Source organism: Toxotes jaculatrix, chromosome 22 (genome assembly GCF_017976425.1).
Source record: "Toxotes jaculatrix isolate fToxJac2 chromosome 22, fToxJac2.pri, whole genome shotgun sequence".
Lineage (NCBI taxonomy): Eukaryota > Metazoa > Chordata > Actinopteri > Toxotidae > Toxotes > Toxotes jaculatrix.
The window spans coordinates 3,047,966-3,068,262 of record NC_054415.1 but is presented as its reverse complement, the minus strand read 5'-3'; the positions used below and the strand labels follow the sequence as shown (position 1 = coordinate 3,068,262).

Sequence of the window (20,297 nt, the reverse complement as noted above, 5' to 3'; positions counted from 1 at the left end):
GGACCACTGGTATTAATATGACCAGAGATGGAAAGTACTTTAAAATGCACTCAAGTGACAAAACTGTATTTATTTCCACATTATGCTACTTTATACTTCTACTCCATGTCATCTCAGAGGAAATAGAAGTGTGTAGTTGCAGTTACTTCCATCAGCCAGTTGGGGCACTGAAATGCTGTCTACACATTAATGCATCACCTAACAATCAAAAAAATATAATAACACTCTAAAAGGGGCCATTCTACATGATGAGGTGGGAGCTCAGTTATTGTCTTGTCTGAGTTATTGTCTTGTAAATCAAGATCAAAACTTCATGTAAATCTCTAGATAACTTGGTACAACTCCACCCAGTGCAGGTCCAACTGACCTCAGAACTGAAAGCCCCTGTGAGGGTTTGCAGGGCCTTTATGTTATATTATGTTATGTTATGTTAACAATGCATCATATTTTACGAGTTGATCATGTGTTTTGTATGTAAAATCAAAATTATTTAACTATTCCTGTAAAATGAATGTAGAGGTGAAGAAGTAACAGCACAAATCTGAGTACAACTAAAAACTCTGCCTACGTACAATAATATCCCAAACAGTGAAGTTCAGCTGCTGGACGGAGTAAAACCTCTCATCAGACACCTATAATCCTCTGCATCAGTTGGAAGTGTCTGGTTAGACTCCCTGAACTCCTCAGTAAGGCTCCCTGGAGATCCGGGACCCTTATGCCGGGAGCCCCCTGGTGCGAGGATCAGGCTGTGCGCTCCATCTATGCCAGTTCCGCACAAACTAGAATGTTCCTTTAAGTCAGGGGAGTAAAAAAAACATGCGGAGGAGAGGCGGAGCTGCTGCACAGCGCTGTCACTACACCAGCTCCCAGTCTCCCTGCGCTCCTTAGGAATATATCTGCGGGGCAGAGCGGGCAGCGGGCTCACACTGTGGGGAAATGAAACACGCTGCAGGTCCCGAAGCAGCAGACGAGCTGGGCAGACCCGCGCACTTCTTCCCCTCTTCGGCTCTTTTGCTTCCACAGCGGGACATCACACACAGGCCGGGATCATGTTGTTTTTTCCTCCGATTGAGTTTTTATCGCCTTACGGGATCGCAACTGAGTGAAAGAGAAAGTCCTCACTGGATCTGAATCTGCGCACTTGTCTTTTTTTTGCCATCGTGGATGAGACCCTTGCATACTTAATATCTGAATAACTTAGCGGATTTTCTGGTTCAGTTTTCTCTCTCCTCTCTCATATTTTGGATTATTCCTACACTAAGGAGATATGTTGATTTCATTTGTCTTCAGCCTGGCCTTGTTGTCAGATGCAGGTGAGTGTTTTGTGTTTGTTTTGTTTTTTTACACTGAACATCCTTATTGTTGAGTTACTGTTACTGGTGCAACAATGTGCTGTTGCTGCTCTGGGGCAAGTGCATCAGTGCAGAACTCCCTTAGATTTTTAGCCAATTTAACGTCTGACTGGTAGAGTTTTTACTTTGGAATTCTGACTCGTGAACACACATATATTAAAAGTTTAAAATTTATTTTAGAATAATGAGCTAAAATATTAAACTCCAGTTTCCATAATAACGTCTTGGAATAACAGAATAATAAAGAATGTGTCTGAGTGTCGTTGTTGTTAACTTTTACAAATTTGGATGGAAGTTTGGTATTGAAAACCATGAGAGTTGTGAGTTGTATTTTGATTTACATCTAGATAAGTGGTTTACAAATTAAGGATCTTCAAGCTCCTGTGAATTGAAGATAGTTTAATATATCATAATTTTACTCTCTCAGCAAGTGACTGAAAGTAAAATTATGTTATATTAAACTACTTACACTGTATTAATTATCACAGTGGGAGAATGAATATGATCATACAGTTTAAAGTTTTCAGTCTTCCTCTCATGACCCCCTCACCTACAGACAGTTATGTAATTCAGCATGAGCTCCAGCTTAACAGAAAAGGTTCCTTTAAAATTAATTCAGCTCTCAGGTTTAATAATAAGAGTCCATCTGTGAGGCCTTTGACATGAAAAACAAAGAGAGCTCCAGGTTTAAGATAATAAATCCACGTAGGAAGATGACACTGTGGCCCCTCGGGCGTTTGCAAAGCGTCTGGAAGGCGTCTGAATGCTGCTCATCCTCCTCGAGCTGCCAAACTTTATCTGTGTCAGAGTCCATGCTGGCTGCAGTCTGCAGCAGGCAGGTGCACAATGCCTCTATTATCCCTTTTTGCATAACATTTCCGATCAAGGTAAATCGCTTGACTTATGTACACACTCACACTGAGTCACTCTTACTCTCAGCTCGCCCACTCACTCACACACACTCTGTTACCACAACTTAGAATTCTTAAAATTTGGACTTTAAAATGTCAGTTCACCCAAATTACAACAAAATAATCACATATCTCTGATGCCATTCAGTCTTGCAGGTTTAATGTACATTTAAGAAATGTACTCCTCCTCTATAACAGTCCTTTTTTCTTTCTACTATAGAAATAGTTCCACTGAAAAGGATGACAGTGAAATCTGTGTATTTATTCAGAGCAGCAGGTATAATGAGGGCCACACCTTGCCGTATCCACCTGACACCCATCCTTTCTCTCTTTTTTCTTTTCTCCAGAAAGCTGTTACGCCACCACAGCCCACATTTGCTAAGTACACGTGTAAACTTTTCTTTCTTTATCTCTCCATCCATTCAGCTCTATCAGCGGAGGTGTTTCGTGCAGGTGTGGCCCCTCGCTGTGAGAACCGGGCCTGCAACCCCCGCATGGGTAACTTAGCCCTGGGTCGCCGGGTCCTGACCCAGACCGTCTGTGGCAACAACGGCACCGAGCTCTACTGCTCCTATTCAGACCCCAACGCCAACCTGGCCTGTAGTGCCGCCAAATGCGCCAAGTGCAACGCCGGCCTGCCTCTCCTGTCCCATCTGGCCGGGGCCATGTCTGACTCCTCTTTCCGTCACCCAAACACCTGGTGGCAGTCAGCTGAGGGGGTGGAGTCTGAGACGGTGCAGCTGGACCTGGAGGCTGAATTCTACTTCACGCATCTCATCATTGTGTTTCGCTCGCCGAGGCCTGCTGCCATGACCCTGGAGCGGTCACAGGACTTTGGGCGAACGTGGAGGATGCTGCAGTACTACGCCAGCAACTGCAGTGACACCTTCGGGCTGGAGGAGGGAAAGGCAGGAGTAGGCCGGGACGGGGCCACCTGCACATCTAAATACTCAGGGGCTTATCCCTGCAACCGTGGAGAGGTGAGGAGGAGGCTCTGTGTTTTTAGTCCACACTGTGTGAAGGCTGATGCACGTTTATCATATTAAATGCAGCTATTAGAATCTGTTTGAAGTCATGTTTGTCAGTCTGTACAATGTACAACATTCTTCAGTGACAATGGCCATTCATTGTATTTAGATTCTCTTTATAATAGCTTTTTGTTGGTGGAGTCCACCTTTCCCACACAGCATTCAAACTGCAAATATACCCACATGGGATCCACAGGAAATGGTTCATGCACGTACTGGACATTGTGCATCAGACAAAGGCTGGTACACGGCACAAATCATGCAACATGAAAGACAGCATTCAGTCGTGGGTTTCCGTATTTCAATGACAGATTGTGCCGTTGATTGTCTTTTTTAGTCTTCTGTATTAAAACAACACAATGCAATGATTCCCTTGTTTGTTTGGCTGCACTATAAAGAAAACCATCAGCTGCTCCTCTCCTGTTGCGTTTCTGACAGACAAACCAAACTATGGGACGTTTTTTTCCAAGTATTTTGATCCCTTTAGAAGAGACAGTAGTGGAGAGATGACAAGAAATTTGCCGTTGATGGTCAGTGTCTTAGCCCTTAGGCTAACCAGGGACGCTACAATAGGTCAAAAAGTTTTAGCGTAGACACTGTAAAATCCCACTTTTTCTTTCCTTCTTAAAACACAGTTTGCTGCACACGAATTCCTCCGGAATTATTTGACAGCAGCAACAGTAAACTCCTTGACTTGCCTCTCACCATTTGGGCCCACTGTACCTTCTGGATTCAGCTTTGATGATCAGATTTGTATCGAGTCTTGGTCGAATTCCCTCTTTTTCTCTCAGCCCAAACTCGCAGTCAGATTGCTCAGAGAGCAGGTTAACGCTGGTGGAAAAGAGGGCAGATAACGCACCTGCAGTGAACCGCCGGAGGGGGGTGGCGGTGAGAGTTTCCTGTTCAGTGGGCAGCTTTTCCGTCCTCTGTGAATGAAGCGCTAATGATGTCATATTATACACGCCATGGATGACAGGTAAACCACGCCACGGGACAGACAGTCGCTCACGCTTTTCCAAGATTTCAAGTGCACCTCTCCATCATTACCCCTCCCTCTGGAACAACTTCAGTTCCTTCTGCAGTAAGTCACGCAACATGCAAGAGTCATAGGGCGTACTTAGCACGCTGAGCAGAATAAAAGCAGAGAGCAGCCAGGTGGGGGAAGATCTGTGAGTGTGTGTGTATGTGCATGAGTGAGTGTTTAATTGGCGTACTCTGACTGTAGCACGAGAGGGCTTCCTGAAGTCCACTGATGTTTAATTGAAGCCGTGTGTGTCGGGAGCTGCTCTGCAGATGTGTGTGGGGGCACATGCCAAGCGTGGTGCTGCTCTGGACTCCCTGCAGCGCTCTCATGTGTAATGTGTGTTTACTCCCTCTCTGACGGGCTCTCCCTGCTGCTACTCCTTTTCTGACAGCTGTTATGGACTTATTCTGCTGCAGGATCATGAATCTTTCTCTATATACTCCTGTCTGTTGCGGTTCCCCAGAGTTCAAAGTGATGTCTCATTTTTAAGAAGCTGAAACCAGCAAATCTTTGGTGATTTTCCTGAAAAAATAACTGATTAATTGATCTATTGTTGCAGCTCTGAACCTTTTGTTCATGAAGGTGTGAAAATAGCAACTTGTTTTCCTTCTTTTCTGTCTCTTTCTGACTGTGCTTCACGTTAGCTTCAGCCACCTGTGCTAGGAGCATGACCTTTGCCCTTTAACCCCTCATCTGATGACCCAGAGGTTAAAAGAGGTCAAGTAGCGCTCTGACAGACCAGCTGCTGCTACTGCTCAGCTGTTCACGCTTTTTCTGCTCCTGTGTGTTTTTGTTGTGATTGTCTCTGGCCTGTGCAAGTTGACAACAAAACCGAACACTGTGTGTTTTAGGGCTGTAGGTCTCACTTCCTCTGAATTTCATGTACAAAAATGATGAGCGTCTACAAGCATGGACGTGCACCTGCTGTAGTTCAGCAATAGCAAACTGCAATAACAGTTTTACAGAACATTGTAGCCACAAGATCCTCTTACTGGATATTTTCCAGAACTTTCAGCTTGGTCTTTGTCACCAGACGGTGTTTGTATCGTTGTCATGATAAATTAAAATGGAAATGAGCATCCAATCAAAAAAATCAACACCTTTTACATAAAACTTACTGTCACTCAGCCCTAAACAGACCAGACAAAAAAAATTCCTGATCATTTCAGTCACTTATCAGTCAATAACACCAAAGAAGACTTTGTCTCCGCTGTAGTGTATTGAAGTATTAAAGCAAAGTATATTAAAGACACATCACCTGACTTAGAACTTTAAAATTTACTCAGGTTAACACGGTGATTTATATCTTTCTTAAGTGTGTATTAAAGCATGTTGGGTTGCATGTGAGTGAGCTTCCATGATCAGATAAGTGAGAGCAGTGATGGGGGGCGGGTGTTTGTAGCTGGAAGCGATTACAGGCTTCTCAGTTTTCTGCCTCTCGTCTTTCTCCTGTAGACATGAAAGCAAGTCATCTCTTGCACTGAAAGCTTTTCGTGTTCACCTGTAATGTGGGGAAAAGGTGGTGTGTGTGTGTGTGTGTGTGTGTGTGTGTGTGTGTGTGTGTGTGTGTGTGTGTGTGTGTGTGTGTAGGGCTCCTTGTCTTATTTATGAGGTCAGCTGGGCTGGAAGAATGTGAGTGTTTGTTGTAGAGACTGACCTCCTTAGGGAAGAGAGTGAGGCAGAGCAGCCAACACACACACACACATTTTCTTTTTCTTTTCCACAGTTCCTAGAGCACGCACTCATGCACACACACTCGTCCATACCCTTTCAGATAAACACATACAGTCGGCTCTCCGTCTGTCGGCCGGGAAGGAAGTGCCGTTGCTCTGATGGATGTTGGTACTGTTGGCTAGACACCCATCCCCCCTCTCTGTTTCCCTCTCTGTCTTTCTCCCTCCATCAATGCCCATTGTGCCTGTTTACCAGATTACAGTCCACAGTGCTTTGATGGAATTAGGCCTGTGAAAGCCAGACTTACTTTATTTTTCAGTCTGAAACAGGAAGAAAGATTATGAGTGGACACATGGCCCACAGTGAACCCACAGATTAAAAAGTGGCTCGTTTGGCCTGAAATTTGTTGCATATTTTAATAGCAGGTGTTGCCCAACAAGCCATTTTATTTTTATTTATGCATCCAAAAGTTTTCTGCTGTAAGAACACACAATTGCACACATTGCAAATAAGAAGCTGAACGTGTACTGTGGTCCTTTAAAATAGTTAAGCTAGGCTAAAAGACTGTTTTACTTTAATCACATTTTCACCACAGTTTTATTCCGGTATTCATTGTTTTAGATTAAAAATGAGCTACAATGATACATCCTACATTAAACTGTTTTTCATCTTGCTTGCTGCCCTGAAATCCTTTAAAGATTCCCCACACTTATAGTTCAGTGCATAGATTAAAATAAACATGGGTGTCATCAGCATATTTGCGAGCCCAAGTATTTAGTCTCCACATTCAGAGGAAACCTTTGAGACATGCTTGTGTAGTAGAAGCTCCATGAAGGACTCTTGTGGAATTTGTGTTGTGTAAAGGAATCCATGACACTGATGTGATTTTGTCAGTGTGTGTTCGTGTGCATGCCAGTGTGGTTGTGTGTGCGTGCTGGTGTTGCTGTGGTGTCGCCGGGCTGTCGCTGGCCTTTTGTCCGGCCCTGAGTTATGTGAAGCTGCATCTCCGTCCCCGTCTTTGTCTGGCCCTGCTCTCCGTGCTCTCCTGCGGACTGGCGCCCCTCGTCCTATTTGTCGTGTTCTCTTAATTGCAGATCACAATGCTGTGACCCTGTGACCTTTTCCAACAACAGGGAAATTAATAGTGCCCCTCCCATCACACTCTCAGCCAGTCATCCAGCCAATCAGGGAGCCGCATGGGGGCTTTGCTTGCATCCAAACCAAAGCTTCAACCAAAGAAAACACTCACTCACGCACATAAACACACACACCACACACCCAATGATATTACTGACAGCTAGCCAGTGACACACACTTTGGTAAAGAGACACACTGCAAACACACACATTTGTCTCACAGTGAGAGTTGGGGCAGACACCAACTTTTTCACCCTGACAACAGCAGCGGTGTTGGTTGCTAGTGGCAGCAGTAACCATGGCAATGGCAGCCCACAAAGGGGTCTTCGATTTGAAAGATGTCCAGGGACCAGACAGGGTTGGGGGGGTTGGTGCACTAATTTAAGGACATCCAGCGCCCTCATGGTCATGTGAGGATATGGTCAATGATTGCAGGGCGTAGGGTCAGAGTTTAGAGCACAAATAATACCAAAACAAACCCCATTCACATGACAGATGCAGTGACATGAGCTGCATCAATGAACCTGATTGTGCCTCTGAATATATCCGTCTAATCGCTTTAAATCATGAACTGGAGCTGCAACAGAGAAGAGTGTCTCATCTGCTCTCTTGAGCTATTAAGAACTTTACTACCCTGTTCCGTAAGTCAAGACATGAAGCAAAAGTAAGCCAATGTGACAGAAAACCATAAATACCCTGGGGCAAGTAAGGCAGCAACTAACAATCAGCCTCTTCATGTCTACAAGGCATAGAAAGTTTAATAAAATATTATTGAATATGTTTAATAACTATAAAAAGTGCACATCAAAAGCCACTGATGCAGAACAGGAAAACCTCCTGTTATTCCAGCTTGGAAATGTTCACTCATTGTTCCAAGATGGTTACTCCTGTTTCTGTCCCTGCAGTCACACCAGATTAAAAGCCTAAATTAGCTTCTTTTACTGTGTTAAACATTTGTTGTTTTATGTAAAGTGCAACCAGAATTTAACACAGTCTCTTTCTCTCTCTCTCTCCGTCTTTGACCAACAGGTGATCTACCGAACACTCCCAAAGTGGGAGTCCTTGGATCCGTTCGGGGTGGAGGGTCAGCAGCAACTGAGGGTGACCAACATCCGCATTCGGCTGCTGAAGCTCCAGTCGTGTCCCTGCCAGGCCAAAGACCTTGCCTCCGCACGTGAAGCTCTTCCCACCCAACACTTTGCCATCTATGACCTGATAGTGAAGGGAAGCTGCTTCTGTAACGGACACGCTGAGCAGTGTATTCCTGCACCGGGATACCAGCCCATTAGAGACCGGACCAACCACGTGGTAAGAGAGGAGCAGTGATCATTATGTGTTTTAGAGTGCATTTGTTCACCATAAAAATAGTAACATTCACTGCCAAGTCTAAAAATATAATATATGAAATAGCTATTAGCCCAAAGTCCATATACTTGCTCATAGTCTTCATCTGCGTATGGACCTTGAGTTTAGATTATTTTGCCAAATGTCTAACTGTTAATGGTATACTGTATAGTTTCCACGAACCTATTCGCTTATAGTATGACTCAGCCCTCAGTCTCCTCTGGACTTTAGTTCAGTTTCACTCTCTATTTATTACCCAGTTCACCATGTTAACCGTCCATACAGTCTGTTTTATCTGTGTGTATGAATTCTGGCTGTGTTCTTAACATTCTTTAACATTCATTTTGATAATTATCATGAAGTAATCCCTCCCCACGGGCAGGTTTTTCACTTGTTCTAAGGAAATCAAGATCGTAGGCTCGATAGTCGCAGACTTAACGGCTTGTTCACTTTGTGTTGGCAGTTGTCTTAATAACAGACTAAAGGAGGGGTGGAGGGGATCACCTTTCTTTTTCCTGTTTCCTCTGTTCTTCTGGCTCTGTCTGGTCAGACTAACAGCTGCTTTTCCACTGATAACGAACCCAAGAGATGGAGATATTAACTCAACTAAGGGTTAATGATGGTGTTGATGTATGTATGTGTGTTGATAAAGGTGTGAACAGACATAGTTTATGCTGGAGATCAAATATAAAGGGCTTCAGAGTTGGGCTCCTATCGCAGCCATCTCCACAAACAGAAACGCTGGATGACTTTGAAGCCGAGTGGCTGTTGTGCTGCAATCAGCAATTGGCCAAGCTCGGCAGGGAAAGTGAAAGTCAACAAGGAGTTTCCTCTACAATCTGTGTAAGCAAAGACATTTAGACAGATAAACAATAGTAAACAAAAGCCTGACTTACACTGCATTTTTGAGGCTGGTAGTACATCATATTTAGGAGTTTAGAAAAATGTGAATTTCTTTTTTTGCACTGAAATGACTATTTTACAGTTGAAAAATAAATGTGTCAGCGCTGACTCTGATGGACAGTAGTGTCACTGGTTGTCAACTATCTCATCAGAAACCTCTTAATATATATTATCAGCCCATATATTGGCTCATTTCATTTGGTTTGGCTCTGTTATATAAAGCTGATACAAGCCTTATGATATCAGTCAGTTTTCCACATCTAAAATGATGCAGGTCTGTTTAGTCGAAGCTGTATTTGTTGTACAGTTTGTGGCTGGTAATGATTATTATCACATTCATTGTTAATCCTTACCTGTCATCTTTTCAGTTATTCAAACAGATTCTGGGAAGCAGCTGGAAAAAAAACCCCAATGCTCACATTTTATACTGACATGAAACAGAGAAAAATGTTTGGCATTTCACATGATAAATGAACAGGACGATTTATACGTGTTTTCTTTGCTCATACAAGGGTTTTTGTAATGAAACTGTTGATAGCTAATTTATTGGACACGGTCTTTAAATCTTTAAATCTCACTGTTTTCATGCCAAGAAATTCCAAGTAGCTCTACTAAGAGTTTTTGTGAGGATTTCCTTCTTTTGAGGGTAGAAAATCCTCTGGAACAGTTTTTAAACCACAGGACTGTAAATCTCCCCTCTGCACAGCAGGGTAATAATAATAATAATAATGATAATAATAAATCATTTTAATGCTTACTTGGGTGGAATATGAAACCAAGTGGCTAATATTAATTTTCTGCCTCAAACATTAGTCTGACTGCACCCAGGACCTTTTGTTTGAACAGTAAATCCTTCTTAACTGTCCTCACAACATTACCTCAGGTCATCGGAGCGCCGTTCTGCTGTGTGCCACGCAGGAGCTTTCGGTAAACACACAGATGTTATATAAGTGCCTTTTCCCGCCTATCAGCAGTTTGTGTTTTTTGTCTCTGTTTCGACCCAGAGCCGCAGTTTCTGGCAAAACCCAAACAAGCAGAGCAGCACAAGGCAGGAGATGAGGGCAGAGATTACTGATCACTCAGGGAAGGGAAGGGCGTGTGTGGTTATGCATTTTGGGGCCCTTTATAAGTGTGTGTGTGTGACCCCCTAAAGCTAAATTCTTTATGCATACAATAAACGTGCAGTGCAGGATTATTCTATTCAATTCATACATGTACAGATACACACGTCTTGTTTGTTTAGTCTGCTGTGCGTGTGAAGTGTGTGTGTGTGTGTGTGTGTGTGTGTGTGTGTGTGTGTGTGTGTGTGTGTGTGTGTGTGTGTGTGTGTGTGTGTGTGTGTGCAGTAATCAGCAGTGAAAGTGGCCCTGATACTTCGAGTCATTACTGCCCAGACACTGTGAGCAGGGATGAAGGGAACAGTTTGTTTGTTTGTTGTTGTTTTGTGCTCCTGGACCCCCCCCCATGGGGTTTTGCGGTTCAGGGTGATTACACTGTCTGTTAGTTAGCCACAAAGCCAACATACACACACACACACATAATAACATCCTGGGCCAGCGTTTGCAGCAATTAGTCCAGCCAGGGTGTGTGTGTGTTGTCTTACTCTGCCTTTCTTACACAGAAACAAATCCATGACATGTAAAATATTAAACTAAGAAACTAAGAAACTACTACCACTATTCCACATATCTTGGCTCGACTCAGGAAAAGCTGGTGATACTGAACTGATCCATCAACTATCAGCAGCTTAGAAGGCCCATATCAGTCCAGCCCTGCTGTGTCCTCTTTATGGCCGACTATACTTGATTGCGTGTGTGCAGCTCTCAGTGTGTACATGTGTTAATTGTCCCGTATCACGGTATGGTAAACATGTGAAATGGGTTGAAATACCAGCTGTCTGGACCCGAGCCAGATGCTGCTGCTGCTGTGGCCTTTTCCCCTTCTTCTCCTTCCTCCCTGTCCATGGTTTTTTTTCTTTTTCCGTGCCCCTCCTTTCTGTCCTCTCCGTACTTTTTCATTAATTACTTTGTCTTTTTCATTTTTGAGACGTGTGGCATTAGCTCTCCTGCCTCCTATTTGCCTGGACCTCTCATTTATGCAATTGCCTCCCACCCTCCCTCACCATTAGTGTGACTGAAATGATGTGTGTAAAATCAATCATATGTCTGTCTATGCTGCACGACTGATCTGGGGTCAGTTCAGGTAGAAGACATGGTGTTTATGGTTGTGGTGTTCCGATAGCATGTGGATGTGTTTATCTCTATGTTCAGTACAGTGTGTTTGTGTGTGTGTGTGAATCAGAGCCATTCAGGAGTTAGTGACACATCACACACCGTGGGAAACCAGTGCAAGAATTTGCGTGTGTTTTTGTGCGTTCGCAGTTATTTTCTATGCGTGCGTAGAGTGTGCGTCTACCTCTGTAATGATTGTATAATTGTGTGCCCTACATTACAGTTGCACAGTGTAACGCAAACAAATAAAGAGCTTCCTCAGATGCCTTGCCCACCCCCTCCTTCAATCATTATCCAGCATGCATGGCATTCCAGCTCACAGGAATGACAAGGAGATTGTTATTGTGCTCTCAGTGCTGCATACTTGCACTCTTCTCACACACACGCTCGTAAACACACACAAATACACACACGGGCTTTTCAGAGCAGAGGCCCGGTTCTTGTTTCCAGAGATGAAGCCAAACAATCGATCTCCATTCACTAATTTCAAGCGAGGGAGTACGAGAAAGAGACGGAACAAGAGGAAACAAGAAAATCAGAGGAAGTGGAGAGGAAGAGGAGAAAAAAGGAAACTCTGAGAGTCATGGGAAAGGTTGGAGTGATGAAGAAATAGTGAGGATGAGTGTGAAATCTAGAGGATGAGTAAATTCTTCACCTCCAACAGGCTTGTCCTCACACAGGAAACTTTCCTCTCCATCACACTGACCTCTTTGTTCCTCCCATCTTTCCATCCTTGTACTGTCGTCTATCATTTTGCCTGTTGCTAATGAGCCCACTCTTTTTCTCTCTCTCTCTCTTTCTTTCTCAGGTCCATGGGAAGTGTGTGTGCAGACACAACACTGCAGGTGATCACTGCGAGCGCTGCGCTCCTCTCTACAACGACCGACCCTGGCAGCCCGCTGACGGATTGACGGGGGCGCCGCACGAATGTCGGAGTGAGTCGAACAAACACACTGACACCTTTTCCGCCACAGAAATGTGATGTGATGTTATGTAACATGCAACCGTCATCACCAGTCCTGCTTTGATAATTCATGGAATATCCCTTTAATACAAATATGTACAGAATCTGGTCAAAAAGCCTAATTTCAGTCCTGTTAGACTAAATGCTTCCCACACACAGTTCAGCACTGATGTCCTCCCTCTCACCCCAGAGTGTAAGTGCAACGGACATGCTCAGAGCTGCCATTTTGATTGGTCGGCGTGGCGTGAGTCCAGCCAGCGCAGCGGAGGCGTGTGTGACTGTCTGCACAACACAGAAGGACGCCAGTGTCAGAAATGCAAGGCCGGCTTCTACAGAGACCCCCATCGACCGCACACCGCCCCCGACTCATGCAAACGTAAGATACACAAACAAAACACACACCAGTTATATCCCACTGTACATGCTGCTCATTACTGTGAACAACATGGTTGATGGTGCTGAAGCAGTGGAGATGAGAAGCAGAGTATTGGTTGTTATTACCAAGGTGTTGTTTCATCACAGTGACCACATATAAAGTAGTAAATGACTCACTCCATTAGGCCTTCAGGAGTTTCACTGGTAACCGTTAGATGCAGTGTCGTCCCCAAACCCAACTTTCTGGCAAACTGTCACCCTGAAACTCACCACGATGTGTAGAACACACTGTAAAATGTCATAAAGTATAATTAATCACACCAGTGTTGACAAAACATTGCTGGTGTAAATCATGATATTAACCTCATACACACCACACTGGCACAGTGCTCTCATTATACCAAGGAATGCCGAGGGCTGAGATCGCAAGCCGGGGCGTGCTGGATAATACTGATTCCTGATGGGCACCTGGCACTGCACTGTGTGTGTGTGTGTGTAGGTGTGTGTGTGTGTGTGTGTGTGTGTGACAGCACACTCCATCCGAGGTTTACACCATAGTTAATCATCAGATGGCGACATTCCTACGTCTTGACTCAAAGCTCGTCACACAACCCCTGCTTGTCCATCCCCGGCTTGTTTTGCCATTTCTCATACGTGACTCAGAGCTCGAGTAGCTTCAGGGTAATCACTGGTAGTAGCTGTAAGTGTGTGAGGGTCCTCTCTGAGTCTGAGTGTGTATGCGTGTGTAGGTGGAGGTGGGTCGAGCAGCTTGCTGCCCTCCGGTGATGAAACAGGTCTTAAGTAAACATGAGATAGTCATCCATAAACACCACAGTGGCTACATTCTCCCTCTGATTATCTTTCAGATTTGACCCAGTGAGCTCAGTCCTGCAGGTATGGTGCACTCACACATGACTACTACATTGTGTGTGCGTGTGTGCATGTGTGTGTCTGTGTTAATGCACACACACTGACAATCTTATTGAATTACAAAACACTTGTCAAATTTCACCAGACCATTCCAAAACACCTACAGGCAGGAATGTGCTGGCTATTAGCCCAGTTTTATCACTTAGAGTTGGTGTGTTGTCATGTTTTTGTTTACTTTTTTAATATCAAGAGATCCTTTACAACAAAAAAAAACAAACATTTCTCTGAGCCTCCAGGCCAACAACCCATATATATCTCCATTAATAAATAAAATAATGTGGGAAGAACAAGGCAAAGAATCTACAGACTTTCTGGCAGCTCTGTGAGAGTGTATTCAGGCTCAGCAGTGCTGTTAGTACAGTAATATTAGGCGTGGGTATATACTGAGAGTGTTGAGAGTGATACAGCACATTCATAGTGTCTGTTGTCAGTGTGGTCCTAGAATGGGCTCACAAACAGGTCTTGGCAGCCTGAGAGTCTGAATTCAACGTGTTGATAAATTTCAGTCCAGTGCTGATTTCCATGATTCTGCAACCCTTGGTCCAGAGTCCTGAAATATCTGTTTCCTCATGAGGATTGATCTTTGTGGCGTGAGTGAAATATGTCAGTGATCATTGGATGAATTGTCATAAAAACATTGGTACACTCGTTCATGATCCCCTCGGGATGATCTGTAAAAACTTTGTGGCTCCTCTGACTTTTCATTTAGCGCCATCATCAGGTCGACATTTCAATTTGTCTTACAGCATTAGTCATACTATTGCTCAAACCCCTTTATGACAGCTCCTGTATAAATCATTATCTCTGCCTGGAGTCCTTCAGCATCAGTTCAAGATTAGGATGCCATTCATTTACAGCCCCATCCCATTGTTGTTCTTCAGTATCTTCCCCAGTCTCTTCTTCCTGTGCCAAGTTTGGCTGTGCTGCCATCTTTAATAAGGTCATAGAAAATTGATCCACTACAATTTTGTTTCCCAGACATTTTTTATTAGGGTTTAAATTTCACTCACTGCACATTAAACTCGCCAGTGGGGAACCACAGAGACCGGAGGGTGAACAATCCTCACTGATGGCTGATTGAGATAAAATAAAAAACAAAAAACGAAAAGAAGCTACGGCATGCTCGGAGAACCCCTAAGACGAAGGTACAGGTTGTGAAATCCCACCGTAGCTGCTCGCTGACAATGGAGGAATTTCCCTCCATCGTGAGGAACATTTTTTTCATTCCAGGCTCCGAGGGGCCCGGGAAAGAAAACACTCCTGTCAAGCTCCACGCAAGCTCGTACACACCAAAACACTTTAGCAGAAGGGAAAGTTACTGTGTGTGTGTGTTGTGTGTGCAGGTTTTTTTTTATCTGCTCTGGGTGTTTTTTGTGGTTGTTCAGGCAGGTGTCCTGTCATGTCTCAGCACACGCTCATAAAGTTTTCATTGTCAGAGCTGCTGCAGCTGACAGTTTTCTTCGATATGCACACACATATATTTACATATAGGAGTCCTTGTGTGATGACCCTTCGAACGGCCATAAATTCTCACGCAGTTCTGTAAACACACACCCTTACTAAAGACATCATCACACGTGTTTCAGCTTTACGTGGAACAGAGGTGGTGCAGTAATCTCTGATAATTATTAACGTGCGGAGGCTGATTGCTAAACAAATAGCTAAACAGATAGGGCCTGATACACACACACAAGCTCTGTCAGTAAATGAAACTCTTGTCTTGTAATATTTTGTGTATATCCAGTATTTGTAAGTGTGAGTTCTTTTGTGCATGCCCAGGTCTATAAAGTCTTTGAATGTAAAATCTTTATGATTTTATGGATATTGCGCTGTTCAGTCGTATGATAAGATTTATCTTATCTTTGCTGCTCCGGGCGATTCGTCTGATAAAGTGTCTGGTTTGGAGCTCAGGTTGGCTGATGAGACCTCGTCCTCACGGGGCAAAGCCGCATTTATGGTGCATCTGCAATTAGAAAAGTCAAAGCAGCAAAAACTCACATTTGAGAAGCTGGAGCCAGAGAATAGTTTTTATTTTTGCTTAATAAAATAATGTGGGTAAAGGGATGAGCTGCAGAAACTTTGAATCATACAGGATTAATTGAGTGATAATTCTGTTTTCATGTGTGGAAGAACTGAACAAACTTTAATGAGAGGGCAGAGAGAGACAGACCTCTGGATGTACAGTAAGTAGTTAGAGTCATTTACTACCAGTAAGGCTTCAAGCATCATTACACAGAAGAGAAATGGCTCCAAACAACACCCCCTCTATGTTTCTCTCTCCTTGTCTTCTACTTGTCCTTCACCACATCACCCCCACCCCCCTGTCTGCCCCGAGATAGGAACAGATTTATGGGGGAGGCAAGACACCTCCTCCTGGAAGGCTCCGGGTCTCAGTGGAAAGACAGCAGACAGTAGTTTTCTCAGACTGTTAGTGGAAACATGGGTGGGTGTTATGTACCGTGTGTGTGTGTGTCTGTGTCTGTGTGTGTGTAGTATATTGTTTTTGGAGGTTGTTTAAAGAACACCCTATCAGCACACAATTAGAGGGGACATGAGGGAGGGAGAAATCTGTGATAAGAAACAGAGAGAGGCCTTTGTGTTACAAGCTCCTGCAACAATACCAGACAGACAAATAGAACAACTGATGAATGATGAAATTCTAATTTATCACCAGACCTGGTGATAAATTAGAGTTTGCAGGTCAGCAAACTGTCACCTTAGAAAGCCCTTTGGACTCTTTTGAAGACTTTCAAAAAGTCTTGCAGTCTTGAATTCAGGGGGTTTTTGAAAGATAGTGATTCATATTCAGTTCAGTGACACTACTACAAGACTGAAAAATGTAGTTTTTAGAACACCAGAGTATCATCAGAATTAAATCTGATAGTTTGGCACAACCACAGACCATGGATGAGATGAATGTTAGCCTCTGTTTGACACCAGTGCTGTTGATGTGTCTTCAAACTGAAACCATATTTTTTTGGAGTGGTGTGGTGAGACCGTGGTTAAAGACACATACCATTTAACCACACTGTCCCTGGTTTGATTTAACTTTGTCACATATCATCTGTCTGTCTCACATTGTGTGTGTTACTCTCCACTGTCAGTTATGTAAACAGGAAAAAAAATGCCAGAAAACCACATCTGTAAATCTTGGGGCTTCCTGTGACAAAAAAAAAGTTGTCACTATGACTTTTTCTTTGTCTTTGCTCTTTTCTTTGGCTTTACCGAGGAGGAAACATCCAGTGGTGCACAAAGTTTAATTTCTGGATGTCACAAATCTAAATTAATTTCACCTTTTGCCTTTCCCAGCATGCAACTGTCACCCCTTGGGCTCTATGCCCTTCCACTTGGCTGACGGCTCACCCTGTGACCCCTCCAACGGAAACTGCATCTGCAAACAGGGAGTAGGTGGAGCCCACTGCGACAGGTGCATGGTGGGATACTGGGGTTTCTATGAATATGGCTGCCGTCCATGTGACTGTGCAGGAGACTGTGATCCATTCACTGGAGACTGTATGTTTGGGTGAGTGAAAAACGTTTTCTTGAATACAATGAACTTCATCGTATTTGTTCAGTATTCATAGAGGTTGTATAAACCGTGCTGAGTAGTTCTTCTGTTTCTGAAGTGTGTGTGCTAATGCCTCCTCAGTCAGCAGCAAAATCAGGTCTATGGTACATTTGTTTAGCACAGATTTGTATTCCCACATTCCCATGTGTGTGTGACGGTGCTGAAATGTATTTGTGCAGCTCTGATCTGGACCTGTACAACTTAGAGGGAAACTCCAGCGAGCCGGTCAGGATCTTCAGAGCAGACGAACTCTTCTCTGCCCTCCACTACTCAGGTGAGATAGACCCACTGTGCATGTGTGTGTGTGTGTGTGTGTGCTCGCATGGATAGTTTCCAAGTGTCCCTTCTCTTAGACCCCCCACCACCATGTAACTGCAGCTTTCATAGGCACATTCCTGACTGGACACACACACTGTTCTTGCATTCTTAGGACGCCACGTACAGTACCTGAGACCACACACACACACACACACACACACACACACAATATCAGTTATGTTACAAATATTAAATCTGTGCCTGTGTTTGTCCCCTGCAGAGAAGTGTGAGTGCAAAGAGCAAACACTGACCAACAGTAAACTCTTCTGCACCATGAATTATGCATATGGTAAGAACCCATCTTCCACACACACTCACACACACACACACACACACACACACACACACTGTGCCTCATCAGTTGGGTTTCTGCTGGGCATTATTTCTTTTTTTAGCTTTGTCCCATTTAAAAATTTAGATTTTGTCTGCACCAAATATTGTGAAAATCCACCCAATAATCACGGATATTCCAGTCTGGACCAACTTAGTTCAACATTCAGGGTGATTAATTTTGCTCCAGCTCATCCGGACAAAGCATAACTGATCTGAATTTCAGCTCAAACTTAAAAATATCATTTAAGAAAAAGCTACCAAACACACACTAAGTTAGCCTCCACAGTTCCACGTCAGCTTTCTGCTTCAGCCCTGATAACTTCGAGCTGAGTTTCACTTTGTGCAGAAGACAGTAAATCCTTCTTCTTGTGTATAAAACAACTATATACTCCTCCGGTAACCTGGCAACAGGTGATCCTGACGTGTACAGACATGTTTATTCATCTTCACCCTCTACCTGACTCTTAGTGCTGAAGGTTAAAGTGCTGTCTGCCCACGATAAGGGCTCCCACGCCGAGGTGGAGGTCAAAGTTCAGAAGGTGCTCAGTCAGAACACCAAGGTGAAGATACAGCGAGGTCGAGTCACCCTTTACCCCGAGTCCTGGACCGCGCGGGGCTGCACTTGCCCCATCCTCAACCCAGGTCAGACACTTGTTCATGCACACACACACTCAGTTATGATTAACTTTATTAAAACTGTTATGCGGGAAATTAGAAATATAGAATATAGACATCCTCAGGCATAGTGAACAAGGAGATGTCCTGCTTAAATTTTTTTTAAATTTAAATTACCCCCCTTAAGTAAAGTGTCCTTGACCTTTGACCTCATTTCCCTCAGGGGTGGAGTACCTGGTGGCGGGACACACAGACCGTAAACAGGGCCGCCTCCTGGTCAACATGAAGAGCTTCGTCAAGCCCTGGAAAGCCAGCTTGGGACGCAAAGTCCTCACACTGCTTAAGAAAGACTGCAACTGGTAGACGGACAGTTAAGACACTGGAGGACCGACAGACACGTGGACTGACGAGACTGTTTTTGACAAAACAAAAGCCGCGGATTTGTGTTTTCTTGTCCTCCAGAGGTGGAATATTGAATCGCACAGATTTCTGGGGGACACCTCCATTCTCTGCTGTTGTCCAATGAGAGCATAAAGAGCATAAAGCTAGTGGTGGACTGCACAAGCTAAAAGCACACAGGAAGTAATTTTGTTAAGACGTATCTGTCTCGCATCTGAGCAAACTGTCACTCTTACAATCTTAAGTAGGATTCAAGCAAACATTTCCTTTGCTGTTGCTTAAGAAATTGAGGAATTCAGCACTATGACCAAGAGCTGTCTATTCTGAGTGACTGAACAGCCCCTGGACCATTTGACACACATTAAAACACACACACAAAAAACACAAATAAACTGAATTTCCTCCTCTCTGCAGCACTTTACCCTAAGATGGACTGAGGGAATATGGACACACAAAGAGAGGAAGATTCAACACACACTCACAAACCTATAATCCCTGACATGGACTGCGGATGGAGTGCACCCTTTTCCCATGTGCTCCTTTACAGTGGACACACACTCACAGAGGCAGCAGTGTGTGCGTGCTGCAGAGCACCCAGAGTGACGCTGAACAAGCCATACAAGCCACTACAGGTGGTTAAATCTTAGCCAGTCCAGGTGTGCCTGAGTTGAAATCAGAGTGAATGGGCTTTAGCCCAAACGTGAATGTATTTGCATGCCTGTTTTTGCAAATGTGCGTGTGCATGTGAGCTAGAGAGAGAGAGAGAGAGAGAGAGAGAGAGAGAGAGAGCGGTTGAATGCAGCGGTATACTGCGAGCACAGTCCAGATTCAGTCCAGCTCTTAAGCTTTTCTTTAGGTTTGTGTACACGTTCAGAAACAGCCGTTCCAATGTTTATGATACATTACGTACTGTATATTGATTCATCTCATTTTACACTCCACTGCTGAATTCAGAAAATTCTTGTTATTCCCTCCTTTGTGCTCTTGTACAGTATTATTTGTATATATCAATATAAATATTATTGTTCATCTTTCCCCCACTGTTTTGCTTTTTGTCTTTTTGTCTGACTCTTTTTCAGTGACGTTCCCAGATCCCAGTAATTAAACTGGATCTTATTATCGCTGACGGACATCATGCCCATAGGACTGAACAAGCTGTATCCTTTAATAGCTTGCACTATCTTTCCTCGTC

General features: G+C 43.9%; 1 protein-coding gene across 1 annotated transcript; it reads left to right on the top strand.

Annotated features, from left to right (window-relative positions):
* Positions 1–902: 902 nt before the first annotated feature.
* On the top strand, positions 903–20,140 carry ntn4 (netrin 4). The gene is made up of 10 exons (XM_041030103.1): positions 903–1,313; positions 2,690–3,243; positions 8,155–8,433; positions 12,412–12,538; positions 12,758–12,943; positions 17,182–17,395; positions 17,620–17,714; positions 17,979–18,047; positions 18,560–18,733; positions 18,930–20,140. Exons 1-10 carry the CDS (start codon positions 1,268–1,270, stop codon positions 19,067–19,069), a joined length of 1,884 nt encoding a protein of 627 aa, XP_040886037.1. The 5' UTR covers positions 903–1,267; the 3' UTR covers positions 19,070–20,140.
* Positions 20,141–20,297: the final 157 nt, after the last annotated feature.

Excerpts from the sequence above, each read along its gene's own strand:
- ntn4 (XM_041030103.1), top strand. The coding sequence starts at position 1,268 with ATGTTGATTTCATTTGTCTTCAGCCTGGCCTTGTTGTCAGATGCAG. Across the intron at positions 12,539-12,757 it reads GGCGCCGCACGAATGTCGGA|AGTGTAAGTGCAACGGACAT; the intron begins GTGAGTCGAACA and ends CTCTCACCCCAG. Across the intron at positions 12,944-17,181 it reads CGCCCCCGACTCATGCAAAC|CATGCAACTGTCACCCCTTG; the intron begins GTAAGATACACA and ends TGCCTTTCCCAG.